Source organism: Dunckerocampus dactyliophorus, chromosome 4 (assembly GCF_027744805.1).
Source record: "Dunckerocampus dactyliophorus isolate RoL2022-P2 chromosome 4, RoL_Ddac_1.1, whole genome shotgun sequence".
Classification (NCBI taxonomy): domain Eukaryota; kingdom Metazoa; phylum Chordata; class Actinopteri; order Syngnathiformes; family Syngnathidae; genus Dunckerocampus; species Dunckerocampus dactyliophorus.
Genome location: NC_072822.1, coordinates 15214850 through 15233130, shown reverse-complemented (window position 1 = coordinate 15233130; position 18281 = coordinate 15214850). Strand labels below are relative to the sequence as shown.

General features: G+C 39.8%; 2 protein-coding genes across 4 annotated transcripts in view; both read left to right on the top strand.

Annotated features, from left to right (window-relative positions):
* Nucleotides 1-180: 180 nt before the first annotated feature.
* On the top strand, nucleotides 181-12049 carry erap2 (endoplasmic reticulum aminopeptidase 2). 2 transcript variants are annotated; one of them, XM_054772288.1, is made up of 21 exons: nucleotides 181-258; nucleotides 2387-2737; nucleotides 2826-3012; nucleotides 3084-3253; nucleotides 3323-3461; nucleotides 3525-3659; nucleotides 3728-3848; nucleotides 3922-4076; nucleotides 5043-5156; nucleotides 5242-5373; nucleotides 7179-7310; nucleotides 7405-7473; nucleotides 7554-7729; nucleotides 7821-7900; nucleotides 8043-8226; nucleotides 10288-10444; nucleotides 10532-10716; nucleotides 10809-10970; nucleotides 11303-11443; nucleotides 11539-11620; nucleotides 11684-12049. In XM_054772288.1, the coding sequence occupies exons 2-21, from the start codon at nucleotides 2568-2570 to the stop codon at nucleotides 11846-11848; spliced, it is 2856 nt and encodes a 951-aa protein (XP_054628263.1). In that variant the 5' UTR covers nucleotides 181-258; nucleotides 2387-2567; the 3' UTR covers nucleotides 11849-12049. The 2 variants fall into 2 exon arrangements, with proteins under 2 accessions (XP_054628263.1, XP_054628264.1); XM_054772289.1 differs by having other exon boundaries at nucleotides 243-258; nucleotides 378-2737.
* Nucleotides 12050-12191: 142 nt separating this feature from the next.
* Nucleotides 12192-18281, top strand: part of lnpep (leucyl/cystinyl aminopeptidase) — a 35691-nt gene continuing 29601 nt past the window's right edge. For both annotated transcript variants that reach the window (XM_054772286.1, XM_054772287.1), the window contains exons 1-3: nucleotides 12192-12600; nucleotides 17532-17626; nucleotides 18068-18270. In XM_054772286.1, coding sequence (XP_054628261.1) covers nucleotides 12573-12600; nucleotides 17532-17626; nucleotides 18068-18270 — 326 coding nt within the window. In that variant the 5' untranslated portion in view covers nucleotides 12192-12572. The remainder of the gene's footprint in view (nucleotides 12601-17531; nucleotides 17627-18067; nucleotides 18271-18281) is intronic.

The following is an 18281-nucleotide window of genomic DNA, read 5'->3' as shown; positions in this document are numbered from 1 at the left end:
CGCGCACACACACCCACTCGTATTGGGGACAAGTACGCACAAGAGGGCTACACCTGACAACATCTGTTAGATCCGAGGTGAAAAACTGACTGCATCAACACTTAACAAATTATACACTCCTAAACATAACACGAGTACTACTCCCGCGTGCCCCCTCGTGGCAGGTTAAGTCATTGGCAGTGGGCGGGTAGCTTAAAGAGAAAATGAAAGTGTTTTGTGGCGACACAAAGCTGGAGCGATGACGTTAAAATGATCGAGGTAAAGCTTTCTTGATATTTGCAGCAATTCATCACGTTATTTGTAGTATTTAAAAATTGATTGTTGCTTACGGTTTGACTATGCAACCTGATTTGAACCGCCTCTCTGTGTTCCCGCAGCTGTTGTCACCTCACACTTTTAGCAGTGGGTTGACAATCATGTGGCTTGTCCTTGTGCCTGCCACACTCTTGTCTGGACTCATTATTAGCGTTACCTTCTTGCGTTATTTACCTTTTGGTTGCTTTCTGCTTCATATTCACTCTTCTTGTGCTCCTGATCTTGTCAGTCATGCCCTCCTGTGTCACTTTCAGGAGGCCTTACCGTTGTGTTCTACCTGCTGTGTCTCATCAGTCACAAGCCTGAGTATATTTAGTTCCCTTCTCGCTATGCAGGCGTCCTCAGATCCTTGCAATTGCCACGGTGCCACCAGAATTCATTATTATGCTGGATTTTGCGCTTGTTCCTGACACTTGCTGCCAATGAAAGTGAAACTATTGAGTTCCATGTGCCCTCAAGGCTGCTTAATGTCTCCACCACTGACAGCACTAAGCGTGACAGTGTTTCCTGCAGAATGCCAAAAACTGAGGCCAAAACCGTCTTAAATTGACAGATTGCTATGGTATTTTTACTTCAGATATACAGTATATGCTTTAGTGATATAAAGCTTAAATCATCTGTACTTATATTTATATTACCACGGGATCTAGTTTATATTTATTCAAAACATTATTGGGCACACGTCATGTACAGGTTCATCTCGATAAATAAATGTAATAAATTGGAATAACGTGCAAAAGTATATTCATATCAGTTCAGAAGAAGAGACCTTTTACGGCAGGGGTGTCCAATGTGCGGCCAAAGGGCCATATCTGGCTGTAGCATACAATAAAACTTAAATTACACACGGCCCACATTAGAACATTATTATTTGGGCCTCATAAAAAAACACACAAAATATATATAAATTGCCCAAAATTTTGGCCCAAGCTTGATTGTTTTTTTGGCCCTCAGGCATATTTTAAAAATAAAGTAAATTAATTATTAATTATACTATTAGCTCTTACAGTGGAACCTCAGTTAGCGTCTGCACTTGTTAGTATGTTTGTCAGTTAACGTTGAAAATGTATACAAAGATCTTGCCTTGGTTTGCGTACATTTTCCGGTTAGCATACAATGCGGCGCGTCCTGTCATGTTATTAATACACGGCGTGAGTCCAACTGTGGTCTTAATGTGTTTTTATCACAAAACATCCTTTTAGCATCCTTAGCATGCTAACAAAATGACAACCGGAACTGGAAGTCAGCTATAATCTTGACTCTCAAAAATCTTAACACAAAACATGATTTTGTAGTTTTACAATTATAGTTACATTATAGTATACATGCATAACAATTCTACCTGCATATAAATGATGAATAAAGGGGATAATGAACATTTAAGGTTACTTTTATCTTCATTGATGATGTGACTGTTCCCAAAGACACGTTGTGGCAGCAAGATCAACATATTTCTTCTTCAACACCACCTTCCTGTTTTGTCACGAGTTATTTCTTGAATTTAATAGCGTTTCTCACTTTCTTGATCAAAATGCTAGCACTTGGAAATTTCTTTGTCTCCATTTTGGGTTAGTGCGGCGGGAAACACTCTTGAATACCAGAAATAACTCATGGTAAAAAAGGAAGGTGCTGATCTTGCTGCCACATTGTGTCTTTGGGAACAGTCACATCAAAAATCACGTCTTCAATGAAGGTAAAAGTAACCTTAAATGTTCATTTATCCTTATCGTGTATGTATTTATATGCATTTTCAATTGTTTTCTGCATGTCAAACTATAACTGTAAAATTATAAAAACGTGTTTTGTGTTAGCATTTTTGGATTTCTGGAACGGATTCATTGGATTTACATTATTTCTTATGGGAAAAATTGCTTCAGTTAGAGCCGAACCTTCTGGAACAAATTGATGACTCTAACCAAGGTTCCTCTGTATGAGAAAGTTTGTGCCTGTGCTGACTGTTCACATTTTCTCATGATCATTAAGTAAGGATACTTGTAATATACATTTATATTGGTTTATATTGTAGTTGATAAATATACTAATGAATAGCTTGTTCTTGATTATTTTGTAGGTTTAATAAGGGGAGAGAAGCAATCTACTATACATGTTGGCAACGGACACGTCACCTTTACAGGCATCCAAAAAAAGACGTCGCTCCTCATGTTCAGGATTTTACAGTCTGTTCTTCATTACCAACCGTTAGCCTGCCGTGCGGGTTGGCATTGTGTTCAGTAAAGGACATTTTATTCATAATGGTCTTGGTGAGGCTATTAGTGCTGTCTCTTCTCCACGCATATGTGGTTGGACTGCAGCCCACCGAAATTTCACAGCAGGCGTCAAGCCCTCTTCATTCTCCTGGAGAACAATCTCCTTTAGGGACAGACAATCTGTCCTTCCCATGGAGCCGCCTTCGCCTGCCAAGGTAATCTCCATGCTATCTTTCCTGGAAAAGTCATTAAAAAGAAATTGGCAGGAATGTATTACAGAGCATGATGTCTTTTTCTTCCTAGATACATAATTCCACTTCACTACCATATCTTGGTGCACCCCAACCTCACTAGCTTCCATTTCACCGGCTCAGTCACCATCCAAATTGACGTCCAGAACAACACAAATTGGGTTGTGTTACACAGCAAGGATCTGCAGATCTCTAAGGCAACCATACTGGATCAGAACCTTGCTCATCTGTCTGAGCAGGTAGTCTTGAACACAAAGCGGTCAGAATGGCAGTCCATTTATTCTGGATGTAACTTTTTCTCCTGCTGTAGGTTCTACCATGTCTTCACAACCCTGCCCATGAGCAGATAGGTATTTTTTCTCCCAGGGTGCTCAGCAGCGGGCAGAAATACTTCCTGTATATTGAGTTTGGGGCTGAGTTGGTAGAAGGCTTCCATGGTTTCTATAAAAGCATCTATAGAACCAGTTCAGGAGAGATGAGGTAAAAAGTATTTTCAGGAGGGTTTACTTTGGTCAGGGCTGTGAAATGACACATTATGCTTCTTTTCAGAACCTTAGCTTCCACTCACTTTGAGCCTACGAGCGCCCGGACGGCGTTTCCTTGCTTTGACGAGCCGAACTTCAAAGCCAACTTCTCGGTGCGGATCAGGAGGACATCTGAGTACATTTCTTTGTCCAACATGCCAATCGTAAGTGTCGTATCTGCTCCCATCCGAATGTTATAAAATACCAACAAAGTCTTCTCGTTTTAGGTCAAGACAGTTCAAGTTGATGATGGCCTGCTGGAGGACCAGTATGCTGCGAGTGTAAAGATGAGCACATACCTCGTAGCGTTTGTTGTCTGTGATTTTAAATCCGTTACTGCAACAACATCTTCTGGGGTGCAGGTATGGCCTCTCCACAATAGTCTTCTCTGAATATATAGAGGGAATCATTCATTACTTCCTTGTTATAGGTGTCCATCTATGCTGATCCTGAGAAATGGTCCCAGACACACTACGCCCTGGAAGTTGCTGTGAAAATGCTTGACTTCTACGAGGAGTATTTCAACATAAATTATCCCCTACCCAAGCATGGTAAATATTTTTATTCCTGTAACCAAACAGAGACAACCACACCTTGTCTGACATGATCTCTTTCCCTGTTCAGATCTGATCGCCATCCCAGACTTTCAGTCCGGTGCGATGGAAAACTGGGGCTTGACCACGTACAGAGAGATCAGCCTGCTCTTTGATCCTCATGTGTCATCTGTTTCTGACAAACTGTGGGTTACCATGGTGATTGGGCATGAGCTCGCCCATCAGGTAGGACTGTGTTAATTAAGCCTTGATTCCATCAAGCAGTATAGCTTGGCTCCATTTTAAAGAGCTTTTTGTTGTTGGGGTATTGTCCGTCTTCTCATGTGTTAGAATGAATGAATTTGAGGTTGAACAGGCAATGTCAGCACAGTGCACTGTAGTATTTTTCTTTCCTGCCTACACAGTCTGCATTGGATGCTCTAGCCTATCCAAACCATACCACAGCGAACAGACCCAAACTATCACTTGATGGAAACACTTTAGATTGCTTGATATAAAGGATCTTGAGTAGGGATGGGTACCGGTGCCGACATTAACGGTAGTAACCAGACCGAAAAACAAAGTGGCTATCGATGCCTCATTTCGGTGCCAAATGAATGCAGACTCAGCCACCTGCACCTGTTTGAAGGTGATATGGTGCAACTAACGTCTTGTAGGTCTTGACAGAGGAACACAGAGTCTGATGAGCTTTGGGCAGTGACCGAAAGGACAAGATTGTGTGTACAAGCGGCCGAAATGAGATTTCTCCGTAGGGTGGCTGGGCTCTCCCTTACAGATAAGGTGAGAAGCACTGTCATCCGGGAGACCGCTACTCCTCCGCATTGAGATGAGCCAGATGAGGAGGCTTGGGCATCTGGTCAGGATGCCTCCTGGACGCCTCCCTGGGGTTCAGGGAAAGTCCGACCGGTATAAGGCCTCGGGGAAGACCCAGGACATGTCGGAGAGACTATGTCCCTCAACTGGCCTGGGAACGTCTCGGGATCCACCGGGAGGAGCTGGGTAAAATGGCCGGGGAGAGGGAAGTCCGGACCTCCCTGCTTAGGCTGCTGCCCCCGCGACCCGATCTCCGATAAGCGGTGGAAGATGGATGGATGGGTGGTTTGGGGATCATATCAAAAGTACCGATTTGACACCAGTATCAGATGAAATGAAACAATACCCATCCCTAATCTTTTTTGTTTTTTGTTGCAGTGGTTTGGTAACTTGGTGACCATGAATTGGTGGAATGATATCTGGCTGAATGAAGGCTTTGCCAGATACATGGAGTACATTGCAGTGGAGGCTACCTACCCTCAACTCCAAGTGGTATGTGCTCATCAGGTGATCAGGTGAATGTTTGATAATAATTACCACTGTCAGGCTGAATCTTCTTCTGTCCCCATTCTTGCAGGAGGAATATCTACTGCGCACATGTTTTGCAGCCTTTAGTCATGATTCACTGAACTCTTCTCGACCCATATCCAGTCCAGCAGAAAGCCCTACTCACATCAATGAGATGTTTGACACAGTCTCCTATGACAAAGTATTGATTTCAGTCTTTCATGAGTCATGCTTTTTCCATAAACCTGCATATTTGTTGTGTGAATCCTAGGTCAATACATATACAGTCATCCCTCGCCACTTCACAGTTGGAACATTGCTCCCTCACTCTCTCGTGGTTTTTCAAAAATTAATAAATTACTGCTGTTTCGTGGTTGACTACAGCCTATTATTAGTAAAAAAAATTGCATATTAAGAAAATTTGGGCATAAATTAAGCACTTTCAAGAATAAGTATGACTAAATGCACAAACAGAGAAGGGATTAATGGACGCTAATGAACTGGAGTCTACACGGGCCACTACATGTCACTAAGTAACATGCACCAGACTTGATGGCTGTCAACAGTAATTATGGTTTGAATGATCTTAGAATGGCACAATAATGCCTATCATAATATTCATCATTATCACAATCATAATAATAAAACGGAGTACTGTTGTGGCCATACTTAAGCTAAAACTCAGCTCTGAATCCTCAACGTCACTTCCTCTTCACACGTCCGGAAGACATTTATTAAAACACACACAAGCACACACAAGTCTTATTTATGTCCTATTTTCTCTGATTATATCTACTATGTTGGGTAATTTGAGTGTAAAGGTGACTGTAGGGGTGTAATTCTATGTCTAGAGGACTAATAATATTAAAAACCATATGTACAACGTCGTAAACAGGTTTCCTGTGCTCTAACTACTAAAATATTTTATTTGTAAATAAGGAATCCTACTTTGCATAAATTCAGTCTTTACTGTATATGTTCTTGAGTCAAAAATGTTTCCCCCTAAACAGAATGTTGAAATAATGCAGGACTTGTGAGCTGTTGTTTTCTCACATCCAGTACGCATTGGAATATTGGACTTGAATAGATGATGAACACAGAAATAATTGATGCCATCAACATACATTAATAGGAAATACATAATGGATATACTGTACCTGCGATTGCCTGGCCACCAGTCCAGGGCGTACCCATCCCGGACTCTCGCCCGAAGTTAGCTGGGATAGGCTTCAGCATATCCCCGTGACCCTAATGAGGACAAAGAAAATGAATGAATGAATTATGGAAATAGAAATAATGTGTTTCAGGGTCACGCCATCACTGCCATAAAACCTGTAAAACTGTACCATTAATAACTGAATGTAAAAACAATGAAACACTTAAGTCTTATATCAGTGATAAAGGCATAATAGGAAGATCATTTGTGCCACAGATGTGCATCACGCATCTTATTTTTTTAAAACAATCTTAGTCACACAAGTGTAAAAAGAAGTTAACCACTCTTGATAGTAAAATATTGTTAAAAGTGACAACACTTACATTATTTTATTATATTATGACAACTCTCATATTATTTTTCTCCTGGGCCTTCTTTTGGAATAAATGGATAAATGAAAGCCAAAGAAAAATCAAACACACACACACACACACATTATTCCCTCGATGCTTATTGAACTGAACTATAAGGTATGCTGAGGTCAATTTGCACGATGTCATGCAGTTTGAAGTTTTGTATGTATGCAGGCATATTTTTTTTTAATCAAATTCTGACTAGTATGACCATGGTGACATTGTCAATGGATGGTTGCTATTATATGCTGTGAACATCACTATTTATTTTTTATTTGGTATTTAAATTCATTATTTATCATTATTCACACACAATTTCCAAGGGAATTGCATCATTTTCATCTGCTTAATTCACATTTTCACATTAACAGAGAAACATCACAAACAGATTGAGTCTGTTGCTGTAAAAGAAAGCTTTTTTTTTCTCTCTACCTTTAGGGAGCATGCATCCTGCACATGCTGCGCCACTTTCTATCAGAAGACGTGTTCCAAAGTGGGATAGTGCGATACCTCCGCAAATACAGCTATGGAAATGCGCAAAACCAAGATCTGTGGGACAGCCTGATCAATGTATGAATGAACACAAACACACTTTTTGTTTTGTATTGCATCAGATATTGGCATGGCACAAAATTTGCATTGTATTTAATATGCCCTTTTTCAGACATGCTCAGAAGAGGATTTTGTCTCAGGGCAGCATTGTTATAGCCGAGAGCAAGCCCATAAAAACTCAGTGAGTAAAACCTGCTGGACGTGCTGACTCCCATCTTCTTAAATGACAAACTTGTAACTTTACCGTTGTCTCTCATTCAGTACCTATTGGCAGGAGAACACCTAGACTTGACAGCCATGATGAACACTTGGACTCTTCAGAAAGGTGTTCCGCTGGTTATTGTAAAAAGGGTAGGGACGCGTCTGTTGCTCAAACAGGTCCGGTTCCTTAGGACAGCCCTGCCTTCTGACCCTGACTGGTCCACATTGCAACAAGGGTGAGGATTCATTAAAAGCTGCACAACCAGATTATGACTTTTGAGTTGTGTTCAGTGTTCATTTTTGCTTGACTCCTTTTGTCTTCCCTAGTTACTTGTGGCATATCCCTCTGACATACAAGACTGACACATCCAGCACCATCCATAAACACCTGATGACAACACATTCAGGTTAGCAGGAAAAGTTCACTTCTTAATAAATTAAGCCAGGGGCGTGGCACATCTGCGTAGCAAATACCCATTACATTTTGGTACACATCGGAATAAAAAATGTAAAATTAAAATTTCTTGTTTTGGTTGTGTTTGTATTCAGACATTGTCTACGTAGGAGAGGAGGTCAGCTGGGTGAAGTTCAACGCGGACATGACTGGCTATTATCTGGTTCATTATGAGGATGGTGGATGGGAGGCGATAACAAAGCTGCTGAGGGAAAACCATACCGCCCTGAGCTACAAAGACAGGACTCATTTGATACACAATGCATTTCAACTGGTCACGTAAGACTATATTATACAGTCATGGAACAAAATATAATTATTAAACACTCTTGTTTCTTCAGTGTATTGATCAATTTTAATGACTAGTACAACTAAAGGTACATTTGTTTGGACAAATATAATGATGATAACAAATATAGCTTATAAGAGTTTCATTTAAGAGCTGATATCCTGCAACTTTTCTTGATAATAACCAAAATCACTAAAGTTCTTACATGAATAGCTATAGCGTTGTACTGCCAAAAAATTTAACTCTTATGAGCTATTTTTGTTGCCATTGTTATATTTGTCCAAACAAAGGTACCTTTAGTTGTATCAGGCATTAAAAGAAGAAACTGAAGAAACAAGGGTAGTCTAATCATTTTTCCAAAACTGTATACTGTACAGCAGGGGTGCCCATTACGTTGATCGTCGTCAGTCGCGAATGTAGTGTGGGTAGATTGCGTAAACGTCACATTATAGATGCCTTATGACATCAGTCAGCTGACATTAAGCTCCCTTCCAGATTCGCTGTTGCTCCCTTGCGGCAAAGATTAAGTGGTGAACAGACGTTTCAATCTACACACAGAGATGCAACTTTCATCTTTATTTGGATAAACTTACTCAGCGGTGGGATGCCTATATCGATAACAAAAGTTACCCATTCACTTGTAGCAGGTAGTTATGTAGGAAAAAAATTGAATTGTTTGATGGCTTTGCTTTGCGTCCTGAACTCCACTGTAGAAATACGTGTTTTCCTCACTTACATTGGTTACATTATTATTTCATGATTAATTGGAAAATGTGCCATCGCTGAAATCGTTTTAATATGTTGCCTTGACCTCGGTTGCATTGTCTTTTGCATAATCATTTTCATTTCCCGTATGTCTGTAATGTTTGATAGCAAACGCTAAGTGGACGTACTGTAGGAACTGTGTGTATAATGAACGCTACATACTGTAGCTATATTTTGACCGACATACTACATCAGGTTATGTACACAACTATTAAGGAATCATGTGTAATTATCTTATATAGCCATATAGAATTGAATAGTGAATTATTGAATGATATCTACTACTTTGATTACCTGTAAACTTTGAAACTGTGAATGTGAAATTCTAATGATTAGTATAGTACTAGTACAGATCACTTCAAATTCGTAGTGCAATAATACATAATAAGGTAATAAGTCCAGTCTTATGTATGTCTTTTAAGTTGATTAAGCACATTTTGAAGCAACTGAGGCAAACTGGAGTGCACTATGTGACTGCAACCAGAAGAGGCACATTTGATTTACTCTCAACTAATTTGCTGTCTAAAGAAGTACAATATGGCATCAGCTACTTTTTGGCAGTGCACTGGTACCTGAAATGTGGTTCGACTGTCTGTTTATTATTCGACAGAAATGATCACTTCTGTGCAACAGCAATGGTACTGCCATGTGTTTTTCTTGTCCCAGTTCTTTGTGTTACAACTGGTTTTGCCGGTATGATGTCAGACGCTTTGCATAGCTGACATGTAAACAAAGGACAACATCGTACTGATTGTCAAACTGTGGTATGATTGCCACTGGTGGTACTCAGGAACACCAGGGAAAAATACAAATATATTATACGTATACTGTACATATTAAATAAGTATACAAATACGAATTTTTAACCAAAGATTTGTTTAAATTGAATTCAGATTAATTTTATACTAATGTTTAACTCGGTTTATACGCCACAACTTGCTAAGCAAAACATTTTTCAGTTGTTACTTGGTGTAAAAAGTTTTAGAACCATTTTGTTGATCTCATCTGGCCGGTGGTGTCCAATTTTTTTCCACTGCATACTCAAAAATAAAAAAATGCATGGGCAGCTTTGATATTTATAGTTTTGTAAAAAGGCTTAAAAAACTTCTACTACGTATTTTTCATCTTTTTCTCATTGTGCTATGCCTTGTTGGTGTGTGCCACAGGCCAATACATAAAAAGCTTCTGGCCGCACTTTGGACACCGCTGATCTAAACAGAATTAACATATAAGCTTTTTATAATGACATCTAACCCTTCAAATATTTTTGTGTTTGTGTTTTAAAGGGCAGGTTACCTACCGCTCAATAAGGCCTTAGATTTAATTGGTTATCTACAAATGGAGACGCATACAGTACCTCTTCTGGAAGGACTAGGCTATCTGGAAGTTTATTACCGTATGAGTGAGAAACGGAGTGATGCGGAACTGGTGCGCAAGTTTAAGGTAAGAAGGCGACATATAGAGCTTGTTGGAACTGTGTACCAGTTACAAGCAGTAGTAAAGTTTGGTTCTTCATGTCCTGTAACGCAGATGCACATTCTCCAGTTTTTCCGTGGTGTCATTGACCAGCAGATATGGAGCGATGAGGGCTCTATGTCAACGCGGCGGTTGAGGTCAGAGGTGCTCTCCTTGGCGTGCCATCTGGATGACCCACCCTGTGTGGAAGGGGCACGCCGGCGTTTCAAGGACTGGCTTCAGTCCAACGGATCTCTCAAGTGTGTCCAACTATCATTTTATACCCCCTCATGGGTGTTACATAAATTGCAGAATTTCTACTATGAAACTCAAACAATTGTGTTACCTCTAGACTTCCCACTGATGTGGCAGACACAGTGTATGTAATTGGTGCCCAGGATGATTATGGATGGGCCTCACTCTTGCACCTGTACAACACCTCCTTCTCGGCAGCACAGAAAAACACGATTATGTTTGCTTTGACTTCCAGCCGAGACACAAACAAGTTACACAGGTACCTCCTCTTAGTAGACGCTTATTATTCGGAACATTAGTATGTAAAATAATGATCAGTTTTGACAATATTTAATAATTTAATCATACTTATTATTGTAGTAACTTCACTGCATCATACTGAGAGGTTTAGCAATATTATTGATATCTTATTTCAGTGTGGAGACTCATTTTTTGTGAGGTGTACCTACATTATACTGGGCTGGTGATTGTATTTTCACATGGTTAATGCTGCCACCATGTGGCAAAAACAATACACTCTAATTGCCTGTTGCATGATACGATACAGAAATACCAATGCCAATGTGTGTGTTGTGTGCTATTGCATTGCAGACTGTTGGACTTGGGTCTGGAAGGTCAGGTGATACGACTCCAGGACCTGTCCACACTCATCTTGTTGGTGGCCAGAAACCCAAAGGGACACCACATTGCATGGAACTTTGTCAAAAAAAACTGGAGCAAACTGGTTGAAAAGTGCGTATGAAGTAGGAGATAAATGATTGTTTTTATGTTTGAGTTTTGGTCTCTTATGTCGCTTGAGTGTCTATTGTGTTTCTGCTGTTTTTCAGATTGCAGTTGGGTTCATCTTCTATTAGACACATCCTGATCGGCACCACAGGCCAGTTTACATACCCAGAGGAATACACTGAGGTATGTACACCTTTACTGTAGCTCTTAAGATGTTTTTAAATGTCCATGTGTTTGACCCCCTAGGTTAAGTTGTTCTTTGAGTCCATCAAAGAACAGGCATCACAACTGAGAGCTCCTCAAATTGCACTGGACAACATGAAGAAAAATATTCTCTGGATGCAGAGGAACCTGGAGACGTTAAAAAACTGGCTTACTGAGAGAAGTGACATGAGGACTGGTGGCGGCTGATTTTTACAGTTCCTTATTTGACAGTGTGCGTTGTGTGTAAAAATCACTTTCTCATATGGAAAAAAAAGTAATGTTAATTTTACTGACTTATTTGTGATTGTGTGTGTGTATGTCTGTGTTAGAGGAAGTGCGATAAATCTTACCACCAATCTTGCCACAATAATGTCTTAGACAATAAAAGGCTTCATTGTTTTATTGTTATATGTGTTGTGTGCTTAAATACGGGTAAATGTATCATCTGAAATATTAAGACAATTATAAAATGTAAAAATTATTTTAAAGTTATGTTAGAATTAGTTTAGTAGGTGAATGCAGCAAACACTCAATACAAGTTTTACTTCTGTTGGACTTTGCGTCACCTTAGCCACGCCCACGATTGTTTTACCCAATAGGATGCGAGGGCTGTCTATTGACGGTCGCCTGTCAACAACTGGTCGGCGAGGAAGCAAAAGTGACATTTGCAACAGTATACAATTTATTTTTCTACCAACCCCGCGTCTTTATTTCGCTATTTGTGGTAATACGCAGAAAAAGTAATGTCCTGACGCGAGTTAGCCAGTTGGCTAGTTCCGAGCTAGCTACTACGTAGCTGGCTTTGCTGTTGTAAGGACGATCTGCAGTCAAGTGTGGTGGCGTGGCCAGCCATTAAAACTATCCATCTTCTCTAAACGAGTCCAGGTATTCTGCTTCCTCCTGAGAGGTCTTTCCAATAGAACAGCCTGCCATGGATCCTTTTGACAGTAACAATTCAGGTAAGGAAGTACTGGGGTGGGTAACGTTGTTAAGATGCTAGCAGCAGGCTAGCTAATAAACACTAAGTGACTTTCAGCTTGGGACACATGTTGTGAGGGGTGAGGGGTCACTTTGACTTTTGGCAAGTCTAATTAAAACTTGATGATCATATGAATTTAAAATTGAGTTGAGTGACTCTCACATGCTAACCTATCATTGCACTCCCCCAGTTTATTCATGGATGACATTAGTCACATTTAATCATGGCGTGTTGAGCAGATCGTGCTTAACTGAGCTTTGCCGAAGAGTATACAGCTGATAAGTAACCTCTACTGTTTACCCAATATAGGCATTGGTAACAAATATAAACAAACATACAGTATATCAGGTGACAGAAAAGCTGTGAGTTGTCTTGTTGTCTTATGTGGTCAGTGAGCACATGGTTCCTGTTTCTGTTTCTCATTGACGCCATAAGATATCAAAATACTGTTTATTTTTTATGTTGTTTAATGATACTAATACTACTCCATTTACTTTTGTTTTGACGAACGAGAGCTATACAACACAATGTTATTAAGTAAGAAAATTCACGTAAATGTCGGGACAGACTTCTAAATTGCTTATGGCGTGGAACCCAATCTGTTCTACGACACTTGTTGAGCTCGTTTCAAAATAACTTTTCCAGTAGGGAAAATAATGGAACTAGCAATAATCTGTTTCGGGGTCAAACTCATACTATATTACAACCTTTATACCCTAATGAGCCAGAATGCCGTCCAAATGGCCATTCTTGGTTTATTCCTGGATATTCAAAGTGCATTCTAAAATTTCTGACTGCATTTTTAGTGTACTCCAAATATTAGTAGCAGTGTTACAAAACCCACAGTCCGTGCGGATGTCCTTGAAAATGCCTTTTTTTCATATAATATCAGGTGTATTTTCATTTTTATACATATTTGTTTGGTAGATTACTTTTTCATCTTCAATTTCATATCGGATTTACTGTATATTGAGTGTTGGACCACATCAAGTCAATACGTGCTTGGAAAAATTAACTACAACTTAAAGCCTTTCAAATTCATGGACCGCAGCTATGGAAGAAGATAAAACGTATATGGATGATTAATTTACTTTAATATCTATCTGCAGACAAAATGTCATTAAAATTGTCCGTCTTTGGTTGTTTTTGTTGCCTGGAAATACTACATGTCGCGTTTGCATTGTGGTTAGTGTGGGGTGAAAACGAATACACAGCGTGCTGCTGCACTGCAGTGTGAGGCATATAGATGAATAATATGACAATTGACATTCTTCCCTGGGCTTTTTGATTATCAAAACATGTAAATGGCCACTCTGTTGACTTTTAAAACAGGTTTTCACTGCCTAAGTTATTATATATTTTGTAGTACGGTGTCCGTGGGTGAATCACACTTTTGTCTTGACTCAAATGTTCAACCAATGGGGACCAAAAGCACTGTTTTCCGGTATAAAATCTGCTCTAACTTCTTTAATACTTGGGGTAGAGAAGTGAATGAGGTATCAATTTAAAGTTCAAGTCATGCTTTATCAGATAGAATTAATCACAGACTTGATTATCCAAATTTAAAAATGTTGTGACATTGCTAGTATTAGGGCCCATTTCTGTGGCCGGCCCGAATATTTTTAGCATACTAAAAACTTTCAAGGTGGATTTGAAGTGGAGAAATATTGAACGGCATTCGAAAGGTATTCTAACTGCATTCGGACTGCATTCAAAATATTCTTACAATATTGTAAGTATTCTTAAAAAGCATGCCATTCGGATTGCATAAAAAAAAAAATGCAGCCAGCTGTCACTATTAAGCGTTGCCTTATTGACATCACATCACATTCAAATCACCGTCCAAGGAATAAAGAAGCCATGTTAACTCCCAACGCTGGCTGCCATCGTGCACAGCGCAAAGGTGCTCTAAAATGGTTGAAAGCCAACAAGCCTGCTGAAGCGTCACACAGCATTTCCCCCTCGCCAATTTACATCACTTCATGCTGGCAAGAAAAAAAGGAACCCAATTTACCACCGGCCACCAGCGTGCACAGTACAGAGGTGCTGAAATCCAGGAAGCCCCTGAAGCGCTATCTTCTATTCCTGATATGTATTCGGACGGCATTCAAATCCTCTCCCGAATGTGGCGCAAATTTTGAAACTTTTTCATTCCGGCTGGTTCTGCATGAGTCGTGCTGATTCATGCTTAGTGTGACAGGGGCTTTATTAATGTGTGGACATTGTTTTAAGAAACACACATTATTCAGTCATAGAAGTGTGAAAATAAGAACCACCCTTAAAAATAAAAATAAAAATGCTCTTGATGAAAGCGTAATGCAGGGGTGACAATTACTGACCACTGTCAACCCTAAATAAAACACTACGTTGACTGGAGTCTTTGAAAGTAAGTCTGTTTACGTGACAGTTTCCTAACTGTTCTTTTTCTTCTCACAAAAAGCCAAAGAAAGACAAATAAGCATATTTTTTGTCGGCTGTCTTCCTTTACTTCACATGACTTTTAGCACCTCAGCAATTGTGCCACAAGGTCTGGCTTATTTGGGGTTGTATTTTTATCGCCTCCTTCTCTGGACATAAACTACTACTGAGGTCCTTACCTATTAATAGGTTTTTATGCAGGCCAGTGTGAAGCTGAGAGACAGACAGTGACCACCTATGTGTCAGAATGTATGAACGTGTAAGATCAACAAGGAGTCATGCCACTTTTTCTTCTTTTTTTTTTTTTTTTACACTTATAGTTTGCTGTTTTCCTTTGCTACGTCTCTTTAATGTGATTGAGAATACTTATATTCACTTGTTCTTTCCCTTCAAATCCATCACCTACTGATGAAACTCTGCTTTACCCATCTTACACATAGGACTATTAGCATAGGGCAGTGTTTTACTATAAAGACTATTATTGAATTAAGAAGCCAAACATGGCATTTATTGTTTTGGGAATGAGCAGAGAAAGACATTTCCTTGTGGGGAATGTGATGTATTTTGCAAGACAAGGCACATCTCTTGTCCTTCTGCTCAAGATGCGGTGCAGGTTGCGGAAATGCATGCTTGTGTAATCTGTAGTTGCATGTGACATGAGCAGACCAAACGCTGTCATTGTGTTGGCTTTTTCCTAGTTTTCTGTTGATTTTCTTTTAGCTTACGGGGCACTGCGGCTGTAAATCAAGTACATATTTCTTTTGAAGTCACTGTCTCACCAGGTTTATAAATCCTATCTAGGTCAAAATACCAGGGAGTGCTGTAAGAGATACCAGGAAACTGAGACATAGATGCTTTGACTACCATTTGTGTTTGTAACTTTTGCTGTTACGTTTCCAACTCCTTCCGTTTATGTGCAATTTTAAAGATCCAATACCGTTGTCCACATGTTCTTCATAGTGTAATGCATTTGCAAATGTTGTAATGCAATACTGTGTTCCCTCATTATTGTACAACACAAAGTTTGCACCTATGGTACTGTTAAGCTCATCCTCAGCTCGATTTAATTGCATCTTATTGTGTTATATTCATGAGTACCGTTGCTAAAGTTACAAATGCAAAGTAAATTATGTATGAAACTCAACAACCACAATATTATGTGTGTCTGCAACAGACCGTAATAATCAGATTAGATTGACACTTCCAGGTGGTAGACATAATATGTTCACTGTTGTATTTCTAGTTTGCAGAGATGTAGAACTGCACTGCACACACTTAGGAGCCTTAGTAATAATGAGTGTCTATCTCTTCCCTCCCTCGTCTGTCTGGACCGCCCATTGTTTTCTGCGGCCTGATTGTCTGTAGACCATTGTCAATTAATCTCCTTCGTGCCGTCCTGCCATATCTCATGTGTTATCACTTGCTTGCTAGCTTGTAAATGAATCTTAAGTTTGTCTGCAGCAATATGTTACAATAAGGATACAAAAACGCTACAGTACAGCGGAACAGCATCAGGACGAATAGGCACGATCACAGGAGTGAAATATGTGTGAGTGACGTCATAATTTCTTGTGTTGATCATTAACGTTGATCATTAAAATTCAAACAAAGGTTTGAACTTTTTTGAGAGTGTTTAAACAAAACAGAAATGTGAGAAAATGTTATTGCCTGTCTGAGAAAATTGTATAAAGAGTATGGGGTTTTACAGCCTTAAAACTTATATAATAATTGTAAACAAAAAAAAGAAGTTGGCTACTTTGTGGATTTCACATCCCCCGCGATAAATGAGGGACAGTTGATGTATAATTGTTTAGAGCAGGGGTCACCAACGTTTTTCCTTGTGAGAGCTACTTTTACAAAATGAAAATGGCCAAGAGCTACTCATTTTTGTAACATGTATTTTCAGAGCTTATTTTAAACCCAAACAAAGCGAATATGCTTGTTTTATCAGAACATTAACAAAATGCTGGTGTCCACAACTCACATTTTGTATTTCAAAATGCATTTCTTTCTACTGTTCTTTCATTATTAACTGAAAACCTGAATGAAAAGCAGGCTTGCGGGCACCTCATGTGGTCGTGGGGGGCTACCTGGTGCCCGTGGGCACCACGTTGGTGAACCCTGGTTTAGAGAATGGGACATGCCAAAAGTAGGTGTGCTTCATAGAAAAGGATTATTTTGGGGGGAAGGTTGGAGAGAATTCCTTGCCATTCACTCCCTAACTTGAGTTAGACAGGGAGGGATGATAATTTAGCTGATTGTGCTGTTTTGCTGGACAGGTACAGCATTAAGAGCTATTGTCTGTTCAATTGGGTTTCCCTGAGGAAGTACTTGATGCCAAAGGAAATTAAACCAAGAATGGAATTCTGCAGCACTCTAGTCATAGAAAATGCTAGGGAGGAGTTCATCTTTCATCATCTTTTTTCATTGTTCTTCAAAGCTCATCTTTCATTTTATCTTTCCTTTTTCACCCCTTCTTTCTTCCTACTGTAGAGCGAGCCAGCCTGCCAAGGAACATGATTGAGAATAGCATGTTTGAAGAGGAGCCTGACATTGTGGATCTGGCCAAAGACTCCACAGCATATCCGGTACTCTCAAATCGTCTTACTGTATGTTTGGCATGCTGAGCACAGTGTAATTTTTTTATTGCTCTATCTATCATTGTTTAAAACACCAGTACTCGCTGGTTACATCTGCACATTCTAATGAGATTTTTGTTACCTAGTTTAGCTATATATGAGGGGCAACATTATAAAGTAATCTTATTAATATGATTACATTTAAATCAGTGGCGCACAGTCAAACTAAACATACTGTTCCCTATAAGATGGCGGTATGACTGCCATCTTCTGTGAATCTGAGTAATGCTGAACCAAAATCCTGCAACTGAAATTATAATCTCATCAAACATTATTATGATTGTAAAGGCAGATTTCTTGTTACAGTGCCCTCATTGGACCTCATTAAAATATGCAGGCGTGCCTGTCGTTGTTTAGCGTATATTGATGGCCTTTGCATTGTGTATGCAGACATTTCCAACTCTTGACCCAGATGAGGTGGTGTATGAGCCTCGCAGCTCTCGCCTGCTGGTGCGAGGCCTGGGTGAGAATGATGTGGATGACGATGAGGAGGACTGTGAATCGTCAGCCCGACTACTAGGCATGTCTTTCATGAATCGCAGCTCTGCCCAGAGATCTAACTCCTCCCCTTATGCCAGACAGACTGCACCCAGGTAACAGGCTT